Here is a 13,576-nt window from a genome sequence, read left to right on the forward strand (position 1 = left end):
TCGAGCCCTGGCGGGGACGTTGTGTTGTGTTCTTGTGCAAGACACTTTTCTCTCACAGTGCCTCTCTCCACCCAGGTGTATAAATGTGTACCGGCGAATTTAATGCTGGGGGTAACCCTGTAATGGACTAGCATCCCATCCAGGGTGGAATTAGAAATTCTACTAGCTGCTTCACACTAGAGAAACTGAAGATAAGCGCCGGTCTGATGGGCCACTTGGCTAGTATGCAGACTTCTACTAACGTTCTATCACGAATGCCGTTCTGTAATTGGCTACGCTACTCACTATCTATTCTGTTTTAGCTAGCGAGTAGCCTCGCAGTGTGCGGTTGTTAATAAAACTGGCGGAAGCTTCTTTGCATCTTCGAAGTGTCTGTGAGGAGGATTTAGATAAAGTTTCGAAAACTAGTAGAATTATACTAAGACAATTAGATTATTCGCTTTCGATTGATATGCGTGATAGTTGACTCGGGCTGCGTCTTCGTCAACTATCACGCGATAGAAATCTCGAGCTCATAATTTATTTGTAAATTAGCATATCGGCCCGGTTTCTTAGCAAGAAACCACTTCTCCTCGTCTCCTCCTTGTTCTACTTGCCTTCTACTGACGTCATATTTCTCTTTCCCAGATCTCCCTGGCTGGACATGTGTGGACGATAATTGCTACCTGTATGTACGTGAGGCTGTGACTTGGGACTGGGCACGAAAAACCTGCATAGAGAAGAACGCTACCCTTGTGGCAATCTCCAGCGCATCGAAAAACAATTTGATTGGAAGGTTGATCAAGACTAACATATGGATTGGACTCAATGACCGCGTGGAGGCTGGTACGTCATGTTCGTTTCAAGTACTCAAAAGGGACGGATCATTATTGTTTTAAGGGGGAGGGTGAGGGTGGGGATTGGGCAGTTTTCTAGGGCATGCATTTTTTTCTCATCCTTAGGTTGTGCATGGTTGTTTTTTCAGTAGTAGGCAATAGCTTGTTCAAGAATTTTTTTAACATCAAAAATAGGACTCGGATGGTAGAAAGCACTTACTCGCCTTTTTTCCCCCATGGCTCCCCATGAACGATTTCTTTGTCAGCAGTTTTTGCTGTGCAGGAATTTTTTTGAAATTGACCAACCAGCCTCTCAAAAAAATAATGACCCGTCCCTAAAACTGAACTCCTTCGGGACGAGACCACGGGTGTGGAGAGAGTGGGGGGTCTGAGGAGGAGAGACTCACTACATTCGTAATCTTTCGTAAATGTATACGTCGTCGGACACTAACTCATATGGCCGTAGCTACGAGCTCCTGTCCCAGTCACACACAGATGCTGCGGCATTCTTATATGTATCTCATGTAACTGTGAACAGCTCTCCTAAGCACAGACTCAGTCATGGTCGCAGCAAAACTGAAACATTCAATTCTAAACCTTTTGTAACCGGACATCTCTTGTGTGTTCAAACTCGGTTGTCATGCCAACCACACACAAAGATCCACAAACATTATACTACAACACTACACTTTTAGATGCCAATCCCTACAGGCAATCATTTGGGGTACAGCCACAAAGAAACATTGTATTTTAGTTAACTTTTTGTCCGTTCTTAAGATATTTCTTATACCTGAAACAGAGTCAAGTCCCCCCCCCCCCTCCCCCACCCCCTTTGTCTGGGGATCGAGTTACCCAGAAGTAAAATTTTTAACCCAATTTACTTTTTGTCCCTTCTTCAAATATTTCTTATACAGGGAACCTAACCCACTCCCCACTGGAGGTGAAGTTGCACTGAAATAAAATATTAACAAGTACTATCCCTTTAATTTCTATCACTGTTTCACCGTGAACTGAAGGACTTTGTTTTTTATTTACGCAGGTATATACGTTTGGAACGATATTGGTCAGGGGCAATTTGACAACAAGCCTTCATACCTTAACTGGGACAGAGAAGAACCGAATGACAAGCATTATGATCGATTTACACCTCAGAGGTGTGATGGAGAGGACTGTGTGCAAATCAACATCTGGAATGGTGTCGTGACGTGGTTTGACTTGAACTGCGACATTGCGTTACCATTTATTTGTGAAAAAAGCCGAGGTAAGGGCGTCACGCGTTGTATTGCGCCCTGCATAACCGAATTCATTTTCCTTCGCAGGCGCCGGTATAATTGTCACACAATCGTCACGCGAATCTTCCTCCACTCTTCGACTCACTCTACCCTTCGCCTCCTCTTCGACTCTACTCCTAGAAGAGTAACGAACGGAAAAGCAATCTCAAGGGATACTGGGGCCTGGGTAGGGGGTACTCTACAAAGTTCTATTCAGGGAGACTCCGCCGCGAGGTCCAAGCCCTTACCCTTTTGTTTACCATTTTGACAGAAAAGGTGCCCTTTTAGTGTACCTTTGTAGAAGATAGGTAGCCCTTTCATGTACCTACTTAAGAACACTGCATCACTTTTCCAAACTATTGGAATGAAGTTAATGAACAATACTACGGGAAAACATCAAACATTATCTGAGGATATGTTAACCATAATACAAATGTCCCTTAAATAGTTCCCGTTAGCGTTATACATAAATGACAGATTTCCCTACCATTTCATATGCCTCAACTTGTGAAATCCCTACCCTTTCGCATATCTGAAGCCTGAAACAAGTACCACTTTCGGGCGGAGCCTACCCTTATAGGCCGTTATAGGGAATACCCTCACCCCCCGGGTGCTGTGGACAAAGTTTTGAGATATCAGATTTTCAAATTCACTAAGGCGTTCATTCCGTTTATCCTCTTCATGTTTATAATTAACGAAACGTCTCACTTGACAACCGACACAGTATAACAATCTATTTTTTAGAAATATACAATTTTATTTTTTCACTTGTTTTAGACTACTGCCATTCGTTTTGACTTGTGCGCCTTCTATATTATTTGTTTCCAGACCCCTACCTGAGCTTTGCGGCCTGGATAGCCATCTCCATGGGCGCTGGACTCATACTCAGCATTTTTGGAGGTCGGGCTTACATGGAGTTAAAACACCGAAAAGGACGCAAGGAGTTGAAGCAGATGATAGTGGAAGCTACGGAAAACGAGGAGAGAAAAGATTTATAGAACAAGGCAACACAAGCAGTAACAGACTGAATAGGAGAAGCTTCTACACAAGAAAGCGCTTTTGCTAATCGTTAGCGTGACGTAAGGAAAGACAAATAATTATCCCATAGTCACGCTTCTCGTCCCGAGAGAGGTCTTGATTTTAACACTGAAATGGATGTTACTGAACAGGCGTGACTCATTTCGAGAGCTGGCCTTATTGTTGCGCGACCATTCACGATCTTGCGTGACTTTTAGTGTTGAACGCACGATAAGTAATATGCGCGCGTTTTGCATACTTACCCGTTACGCGCTCGCGACATTCCCGTACGCCGTGTTAGCTTCGTATTCAACAGGGATTCCGCTAATCATTAACATTTTCGTCTCGTTGCTTTTGCTTACACAATTGATCCTTGATGCAGATTGATTTTATTTTTATTCTGGATTTACAATTTAGACAATGTGTATTTTTAAATTATTTTCATTATTTTTGCCCTGCTCCTCAATACAGCGCTATTCACGGGCTAATCATAAAGACATTGAAGCATTTCAGAGCTTTTCATGCTGCCCTTAAAAATCAGAATTCCCGCACTTTGGTATGCATATTTTATTTATAAGTTGGTTCCCGATGGAAAAATTAGTGACACAAACTGCCTTTTGAGTATTCCTCTCTGGTCGGACCACTAAGGAATGGTAAACAAATTTTAAAAGCGAATACGAAGAGGAAGGCTTCATCTTAGGGGGGGGGGGGGATGCGCACCCCTGCTCCCTCCCCCTAGATCCGTCCCTGAGTCCGAAACCTTTTTCGGAGCCCGTGATCAGACAACAGAACTGAAATTCAGGTTAAGTGATGCATAGAAACTTTTAGAACGAGCAAACTGCCTCCCTGCCGTCGGGGAACCAATAGTTTTGTAAATACAGTGAGTTATCTTTTAAAATGTGACTAAGAACTTTTAATTCAAAAATATATAAATATTAAAAGTTGGAAAACTCAAGCTGTATTGACTTGTTTGTCTTAACTTGTTTCCCTCCCAGCCGTTCGTTTTTTTTCATTTATTTATTTATTTATTTTATTATGTTTGCTTATACTTTACAACACTTCTGCTGCTACTTTACACTAAAACAGTACAACAAAGGCTACATACACTACTTACAATACAACAGAGCTATTAACACTACTTACAGTACAAGACAACTTCTTCACCCTACTTACTATAAAGAACCGATTTTGAACAATTTTACCTACGTAGCAACAATACAGGTATTTTCTAAATTGCATATCCTTAATTAATCTATAGTAGCAATTAATCGAGAGATAACACACTTTTCTAATACCTTTTAAAAGCATTACCAGGACAGAAAATGCGAAGCATCATCATAAAAGAGAACCAAAAACTTCATTTTCTATTCTTAACTTGTAATTTACTTTTGTAATAAATTCAACCCAGTCAAGATTCCTTTCATTTACCTTGTGATAATGTACATATTAGTTAGCAAATAATAAACAGAAATTCAGTTTCCTAAGATTGTTATTATCCTTCCCACAAGGCATACTAAATGATAATTCGTAGTTTGCCGGGGATATAGAGGTGTTAAGCATCTCATTGAACCAGTTCAACAGCCGATTGCGAAAAGGGGTTTTTGTACTACAGTTTTGAGATGTATGAAGAACTGAGTCAAGCTCACCACAGTAGAAACATATATTGTTGTCTGTAATTCCATAGAGAGTAAGTTCTTTCTTCGTAGCGACAATGTGATGGATAAGCTTAAATTAAAATTCTCTAAGTTGATTCTCTTTGTAAATAACCTTCACTCTATCAAAGATCTGGTTCCATGGCAAGACCGTCGGAGCAAAGTCGCGACTCCATTTCATTGGACCAGTGACCTGGGGCTTTCATTTATTGAGAAAAAGCCAGTAGTAGTCTTTAGATCTAAGTTTCAAGAGGTCGATGGTTAAGACCGAGGATAATTGAAATGAGGTGCTGCCGGATAAACAGTTGACATTAGGCTTAGCACGCTCCTTGACTTTTGTCCGTAAGGCGCTCGGGATTGCAGAGATTACTTGGAAATAACTGAGAAAATTGCAATTAATTCCATAACGCTGTTGGAACTGTTCAAGTGGTAAAAAATTGCCACTAGCGTCGATTACATCATGCAGCGTGAAGACACCGTTTTCGACCCAGTCGTGGTAAAAAAAAAAAACAGTTCTCCCGTCAACGAGGATCTCTTTATTATTAAAGAGAATCATCTCTTGTTCCTCCTTAGAGTTATAGAGACTTTTTAGAATCAGGAAAGAAAACAAGATATCCTTATAGAAGGATGGTATGTCTGAATCTTTTAGAAATTTCTTATCATAGTTGGAGCGTTAGAGAAAATTAAGACCCCCATACTTGTTAAAATAAAATTTTGGAATTGCTGACCAGGTATCGTCTTCCTCGTCATTATTTTTGAGGAGACGCTGGATCCAGCCTAAGCGCAAGGACTTAAACATAATTTCAACATTAGTGACCTGCAAACCACCATCGCCATAGTCGTGATATAAGACTTGTCTCATGATTTTATGTGGTTTGTTTTTCCATAAGAACTGGAAAAGTAGCGATTGGATTACAGATGCGTAATTATTTGGAATGTCAAGCATGGAAGCCGAATAAACAATTATTTGAGATAATCCTAGGGTTTTCGAAATCAAGCACCGTCCAAACAGAGAAAGTTTACGCGAACGCCAAGCTGCAAGTTTTGTCTTGAGATTATTCACCTTCTTAGCAAAGTTTTTCCGTTCATTGCCAACACTGTCATACGAAATAAAGGTTCCCAAGACTTTTTATAGACTGTATATACCAAGCCAGTGGATAGTGCTTTACGCGAATTCTGATTGGTTACTCAAACTCGGGATAGTGTTTGCTATTCCGAGCTGGCGAAGCGAGGGTCACATTTTTTGCAGTCTTCTGAGTCAATTTTTGCGGATTTTTTATCCTCCTGGTTTGGTATATACTCAAACAATAATTCCCCTCAGTATCGGTGGCGAGTGGTGGATATTTACCGAGCTGCGAAGCCCTCTCCACTGGCCACCTCCGCTGCGGGGAATAACTGTCAATTATGGCGCTGACCTACACACGATGAGTTCATTTTTGTGTAACGTGTTGCCGCAGATTGTTGCAACACAGCTGATAGTAAGCACAATGACGCTTTTCAGCTTGTAATGCAACAGTGTTGCGCAGCACGTTTCAAGAACGAAGCTGCCCGTATAAATTCGAATTTAAGTCTAATCGGTTGCCTCCCCTTCTCCGTCCCCGCTCTCCATTCGCGCCGCCCCCGTTGGACGCCAGCTTTATTATTGGTTACTTCTAACTGAGGAAAAGCACTGACTCGAAAATTTCCAATCTGAGGGATTGGGGTACAAGGGTTTATCTCATTAATAAAGGCAATGGCAGCTATCCACATATGAAAAGTTAAAGAAAGCTTTAATTGAACAAAAAGTACTTCGGTCAACTAACTTGGTATAATCAGGCTAAACAAAGCCCAAGAAATTGAGTAGCTTTTGCCGTCCGGAATAGTTGGAGACTACGTACTTTCAATACTCTAGTAGTTTCATATCATGTACATGTCTCTTCTAAGAAGAAAATAAACTGTACACGAAACCTTTTTTGGAAAAATAGTATGGCAAGTTACCTGCACTGATAACTACGAAGGTGCGTGGCTAGACTACTGGACTTGTTAAACGCCTTGTTACATTGTGGACACTGATATGGCTTTTCACCTGTGTGAGTACGGAGGTGCTTGGTCAGAGCACCAGACTCGTTAAATGCCTTGTTACATTGTGTACACTGATATGGCTTTTCACCTGTGTGAGTACGGAGGTGCGTGGTCAGATGACCAGACTGGTTAAACGCCTTGTTACATTGTGGACACTGATATGGCTTTTCACCTGTGTGAGTACGGAGGTGCGTGGTCAGATGACCAGACTCGTTAAACGCCTTGTTACATTGTGGACACTGATATGGCTTTTCACCTGTGTGAGTACGGAGGTGCTTGGTCAGATATCTAGACTGGTTAAACGTCTTGTTACATTGTGGACACTGATATGGCTTTTCACCTGTGTGAGTACGGAGGTGCGTGGTCAGATGACCAGACTTGTTAAACGCCTTGTTACATTGTGGACACTGATATGGCTTTTCACCTGTGTGAGTACGGAGGTGCGTGGTCAGATCACCAGACTGGTTAAACGCCTTGTTACATTGTGGACACTGATATGGCTTTTCACCTGTGTGAGTACGGAGGTGCGTGGTCAGAGCACCAGACTCGTTAAACGCCTTGTTACATTGTGGACACTGATATGGCTTTTCACCTGTGTGAGTACGGAGGTGCTTGGTCAGAGCACCAGACTCGTTAAATGCCTTGTTACATTGTGGACACTGATATGGCTTTTCACCTGTGTGAGTACGGAGGTGCTTGGTCAGATCACCAGACTCGTTAAATGCCTTGTTACATTGTGGACACTGATATGGCTTTTCACCTGTGTGAGTACGGAGGTGCTTGGTCAGATCACCAGACTTGTTAAACGCCTTGTTACATTGTGGACACTGATATGGCTTTTCACCTGGTTGTGTACGGAAGATCTTATTCCGATGGGTAGATTGAGTTAACGTCTTGTTGCATCGTTTAGACTGATACTGCTTTTCATCTGCATGAGTACTAGTATGGTTGTTTAAATCATATAACGATGTGAATTTTTTCCCACAGAGTTTACATTCGCAGATTTTTGTAATTGTTCTGGATGAACAGTAGTATCTGTTGTGTCTCTGTAGAAAGTTTAAGGAAGTATACATCCGTTCACAGCCCTCGCAGGTGTAGCCAACTCCTAGAAATGAAAGAATTGAATTTTTAAACGTAATAAGGATAGACATATCCAAGAACATTTCGCACTGTTTAACTCTGCACAATAAATTAATGCCATTTGAGTTGCTTTTGATATCTAAAGTCATCTATAATAAGTTCATTTCAAGGTAATATTTATTTTTCACATTTTTTCCTGAACTGGGAACGAAACCCCGCCAGTTAGTGACATCTGAAACTCAAGTAGATAATAATTTGAGAGGAATTTACACTTCTGGCAATAAATAGGCGTTCCAGTCGTGTTAAAGGTGTGTTTGGCACCTCTTTTAGGATCAACCAAGATCAGGAGCAGTCAAGAGCAGTCAAGTACTAGTATGACGTCACAAAAGAGCTAACTGTATTAAACAGCTGTATTAAATGAATGATAAAATATAGATAACTCGAGGTATTTTTGTTTCGTATAGTGCGAGTCTAGGAGCGAGGAACCGAACCAGCTTGAACTGTTGATGGTTGCCGCTCGGTACTGCAGAAAAGAGTTTGAAGGCAATTTTAAATACAAATAGAAAGTTCAGGCTATAAAATACGCGCCCCAATCATTTGTCTGGACGGTATATGGTTTTATTTCAATCAACATTCTCGAAAAGTTCAACAAGCGTTCGAAGAAGTTTGCGGATCGTTCACGTTCATAAAAGCCGTTTCCACGAGTAATAACGTTTCGAATAAACCAAAGCTCAAGATTTTTTTGATCTAGCAAGTGAGTTTCAGTGAATGACTTGGCTAGATGGAAGCGCACTTTAATTTTGAAAACACAATAGCTTCCTAATCTGTTAAGTACCCCGTGATCCACGAGAGACCCACGAGAGCTCCTGGAGAAAAGGAAGAACCAAAAAGTGGCGTTTATGGCGTTTTTGGCTGTCTTTTCTGGTTGAAAATATAGATAAATTTCGCGTTTCCAACAGTCTTAATCCAGTTGGTATCGAAGCGTAATTGTAAAGACATGTTCCGAATAAATTAAGAAGTTTCGCACGCATTTTATTCATGAGCTATATTTTGACTAGTACTTGACCGACCTGGGGCCCGTTTCTCGAAAGCCCCGGAAACTTTTCGGGCCCGTAAAGACATTTTCAGTTCATCTGTATCTAAAACGAGAAAAGTGTATGCGCCTGAAACTTCTTGTATGAAGAGGACCTCTGTTCATATTAAGAATATGTGAATAAAACAGCTCTGTTATCGTAAGGTTCGAGATTTTGCTATGGCTTTACGGGCCCGAAAAGTTTACGGGGCTTTCGAGAAACGGGCCCCAGCACACCTACTTATCATGCTTTTTTTTGTGACTACTTATCCTGCTCTTTTGTGACGTCATGACTAATACTTGACTGATCTTGACTGCTCCTGATCTTAACACTCGGTGACTTTGTTATCTTCGGCAGTCCTAAGTTCATTCACTTGGTACTTTCGTGCAAACATCAAGCTAGTGTGCTTGTTGACATAGAGCATTCTTAATTTTTCAAATGTCTTATTCCACTTCTAAATGTTTTGTAACAAACTAATCGAAAGCAAAATTTGAAAGAAGATTAAAAAACACTTAGTACTTAGGTCGTTGACTCTGTTGGTTTAATACCTATTGAAATACTTCGATCCAGATTGTCGCAGGGAGATATTCCTAAATCTTTGGCGTAGCTGTCTCCGTACCACACCAACAGCTCTTTCCCTGGGGTTACTGGCTTGTAAGTACGGTAGTAAATCTCCCCTCTAAACTGATAAGCCACCAAGTTCTGTTCGTCCTCACATCGAGAGCAATTTACAAACCGCATCCAGTTGCCATGGCTTTCATCTTGACCATCCAAGAAATGACTGAATTTACCATCTTTAACAATCTAAAAAAGCAAAATTAATACTGTAGTGTTGCTCCTGGAGCTTACGGTATAACTGTATACGCTCGGCTGGACGCACATACAGAAATCCGTCAGAAGTAGAAAAATGATAAATAGATAATTTCAAATTTAATTATGTATTGAAAATTTTTACTGTTCAAAAGCTCCATATTGTCACAGGCGCGTTTTGCCCCGGCCGGAATGTAACGGATCACCCTCGGTACTCCGGCGATTCACCGCGATATTTCCCTACGAATCGAGTTTCGGTTTAGAATTCCGTTCAGAAATTAGATAACCGAGAATTAAACGTTGTATTATGTAAAGTGATTTATGCCCTACTTTAAAAGGTAGTATCTGGTCCCGCAAGTTTGTCCGCAAATTTCCGCTCGACATTTACTCACCGAGCAAGACATGCTCATCAAGAGAGCTTATGTCCTTTATGATCATTACTTTCACATTAGGATGGTATAATAAAACGCTACCTCCCACATGTAACTCGTATTTGTTTCATCTGAGATGTGCTCCCATCCTATCTTTTTTCCTTTATAGGGACCGAATCGTACTCCTTTTGGAATCTCAGAAGCACTGAAAACGCCGAAACCAGCTCCAGGAATAGATGACTGGCTTATTTTAAGAACTGGTGGTAGTGATGCCACTGCAGATGACAAATTAGAATTTTCTTCCATAGTCTCGTCAACTATAATCTGCAAAGGGCCATGCACTGGACAATCACCATAATGGAGGTCTTGACACTCTTCACAAACTAAACAATACAAAAAAACACAAATCAATTTATTCCAAGAGTGAAAGTGAAGAAAATGAAAAACCCTGTGTCCATTAGAGGTAGACAATTTAACGATAAATCACCTTACGCGCTTCGTACCATCTCGAATCATCAAAAGGTCAGGCAGGAGGTGATGTCTGTATGTGTGGAGAGTGGGGAGGGCGGGGGGGGGTGTTCTTAAATTACCACTCGATCGACAATTTTGAAAGGGTGACTAGAGGAGCTTATTTCATTTAAAGCATCAGGATAAAAACTACGATCACAAAGCAGCCCAAATGCACTGAACAGGTGAACACAGGAGCCTGGTGAACAGCATTTACTTAGGCTCGCGATTCACTCCAGTGTAAAAGCCGTAACAAACCCGCCAGGATAAACAATGTCTAAAGTATTTAAGGAATGATAATTATTCCACTCACAAATGTAGTGGTCATCATCTGGAACCTCAGGCTCACAATATGAGTGCTTTTTTCCACGAGTGGCATATTGAATACGTTTCTCGACGAGCTGTTTATTTGCAGTCTTCTTCTTTTCCCTTCCTTGTCCAGAAATCACAACATTTTCTTCTGAAATAAAGTCTATTTCCTCGCCTAATTGCCCCAGTTCATCAAATGCGCTTGGGAAATCGTTTTCTTCGTTCTCAACCTACACGTTTTGAAAGACGAAGACACACAAAACAACCATCCGAAAACATACACCAATTCGCGTTTTTCTTTTTGAAGGGAGGGTAAACAAAGCAAGAGCCACAGCGTCTCCAAAGGCTTTTATTATGGGACTCTGACAGTCTGATATCAATACTTACTGAGTCCTAATTTTCTTCTTTCGGCCTTTTCTAAATGGTGAGAAACCGATACTATTTATTTTGTATCCCTGAAGGTTACTGAATGGGTATGGTTGCCTAGTTCGGCTACTTGCACTACAATTAAATTATTACTACCATTTTGCTGGATTCCTTTCGTCTTTTCAGGACAGGAACGGTTTGAGGTTTTGGTCTAAAATCTACAAAAAAAAGGGCAAGCGACGTATGTTAGTATATAGAAAAAGCTGAATATAAAAGTGTTAAACAAAAGAACGGGAAAGAGAGGCGAAGGAAAGAGGAGTCAAGAAAAGAGAAGAGGTAAAGAAATATGTCTAAAACATGAAGAGAAAAGAATAGAAAGTGGAGATAACAAATTATAACACTTAGTTGCTTTCCATAGAGCAGTTTTCAATTGAGTGTCATAAAACCAAAACCAGACGAATTACTTACCAATTAGACTACTCAGCCAAACTCACACCGTAGTAAAGCCAAAACCAAAGTGACTACCTGATTACCTTCAACTAACGTAATTTTAATTTAAATAAAAGGGACAGTTGGACGCGCGGTGACTTAATGGTTGACGCGCTGGCTCTGGATCGAGCGGTCCGGGTTCGGGCCCTGGGCCCTGGCCGGAAGAAGAGGGTAGGGGCGGGTTGAGAAGAGGAGAGAGACCACAAAAAAGAGATTATGAATCGAGGCACAAATACACAGCCACGCAATCGCCCGGATTTGATTAGGAGCTTTCCCTGTCTCAGCAAGGAATAGCTGGTCCAAGTCTCGAATATCTGTTTGTTTTGTTTTGTATTATTATGGCGAAAGTTAATGAGTTACATGCAGCAACTCTCGCACACAGTGACTGCTTTCTTTGTCGAAACTAAGTCGTTGCCCCGCTTGACAAGGGGAAACCTGCCAGACTAACCTGGGATAAATCTCTTTATCATTTTATTTCGTCTTCTAACTTCTTCTGATCCTGGAACCCAATCCTCGTCGCTGTCGTCACCACTTTCACTTGAGCTTTCGCCATCTTGACTGATGGATACCTCCTTTAGTTTATTAGCAGGTGTTTTGCGCGTGCGACTTGGAAGACCAGCAGGAACTGCGGGAACAGGAAGTCCTGCAAAAATTGATAAAAAAACGAGAATTTAACCTGATAATTAAGAAAATACATGGATAAATGCGTTGCTATAAAGTAATCACCAGTGCCACTAAATAGCTAAGGAAGTAGCAAGAAATTAAAGCTCTATTACCATCTTCATCTGTGTTACTATCCTCGGCAAATGAAATATATACTCTTTTTTACTTAGATCAAATATCGAAATCTGTCAACTCCCTCACATTTTCCATCAAAAAAGGCGTCAGCAAGCCTCCAAATTTCCTTCCCCATAACAGCCACTGGTACTAAGTAAAACCAATGAGAAATCCAATCTAGTGTAAACTTCTTATTTGTTTTTACTCTTATGGGAAAAAAATACAAATGTTTACTTCTGATAGATATGGCCTGTTCATCGTTCGAAATGAAACACTTACCAAGACTTTTCATGAATTCATGGTTCCTCTTTATGTTTCTCAGCCGTAGAAGCTCGTACTCTGATAGAGCTCCGGCCATGATCACAGGCAAGCCTATTTTGTTTCAACTGCTAGTCCCCGCTGTCAACAAAGTACGAGAATTACAGAAAAAAAAGAAAAGTCAGATACTATCTTTTATTCATGGTCAATAAGCGTAAATAAGATTGTAAGATTTCTGTATAGGTTTAAATCCTGCGTGCTTTCAAAGCAAATATTTTAAACTTATGCTTGCTTTACTTTCATCTTCACATTGGAAATTGGCTTTCTTAAAACGCATGAATTATTTTATAAGTCTTAAAAAACAGACCCAACGAAACATCAAAAGAATTACAAACTACCACAAACACAGAGGTCTCTATCGTTTAGTTGTGAAAGGTTTTTTCAGTATGTTCAACATGGATTCAGCGTAATTTTTCAAACTTGAAATGCTTACCGTAAACCCCAGGAAAAGGGTAATTACTCCGTTACAAAACTGTCTTAGTATCCAAAGTATGCAAAACGGATCTTCCAAGTTTCTTCTTGTCGATTTTCAGGACTCTCAACACACCAATGCCAAACTTTTTAAGCTTTTTTCAGCAATACTTTTACGTAAGAAAAGCAGAGAAAAGAAATAATTTTTTCCCCTCGATCAACGTCATAAGCTACAAAGCGTCTGATTGG

The 13,576-nt window shown here is 40.7% G+C and overlaps 2 protein-coding genes across 3 annotated transcripts in view; one reads left to right on the top strand and one right to left on the bottom strand.

Moving 5' to 3' along the window:
- Nucleotides 1–3,651, top strand: part of LOC145469525 (C-type mannose receptor 2-like) — a 16,549-nt gene extending 12,898 nt beyond the window's left edge. Inside the window, exons 6-8 of one of the 2 annotated variants that reach the window (XM_081453270.1) lie at nt 628–825; nt 1,855–2,076; nt 2,915–3,651. In XM_081453270.1, coding sequence (XP_081309396.1) covers nt 628–825; nt 1,855–2,076; nt 2,915–3,084 — 590 coding nt within the window. In that variant the 3' untranslated portion in view covers nt 3,085–3,651. The other variant, XM_081453269.1, reaches the window with a different exon arrangement.
- Nucleotides 3,652–6,728: 3,077 nt separating this feature from the next.
- On the bottom strand, nt 6,729–12,956 carry LOC145469289 (uncharacterized). Its single transcript, XM_081452971.1, has 7 exons — nt 12,878–12,956; nt 12,270–12,464; nt 11,486–11,550; nt 10,971–11,190; nt 10,253–10,533; nt 9,518–9,773; nt 6,729–7,921 (listed from the first exon to the last, which is right to left on the bottom strand). The coding sequence occupies exons 1-7, from the start codon at nt 12,954–12,956 to the stop codon at nt 6,729–6,731; spliced, it is 2,289 nt and encodes a 762-aa protein (XP_081309097.1).
- Nucleotides 12,957–13,576: the final 620 nt, after the last annotated feature.

The sequence above is a fragment of the Orbicella franksi genome, chromosome 15, assembly GCF_964199315.1.
Source record: "Orbicella franksi chromosome 15, jaOrbFran1.1, whole genome shotgun sequence".
NCBI lineage: Eukaryota > Metazoa > Cnidaria > Anthozoa > Scleractinia > Merulinidae > Orbicella > Orbicella franksi.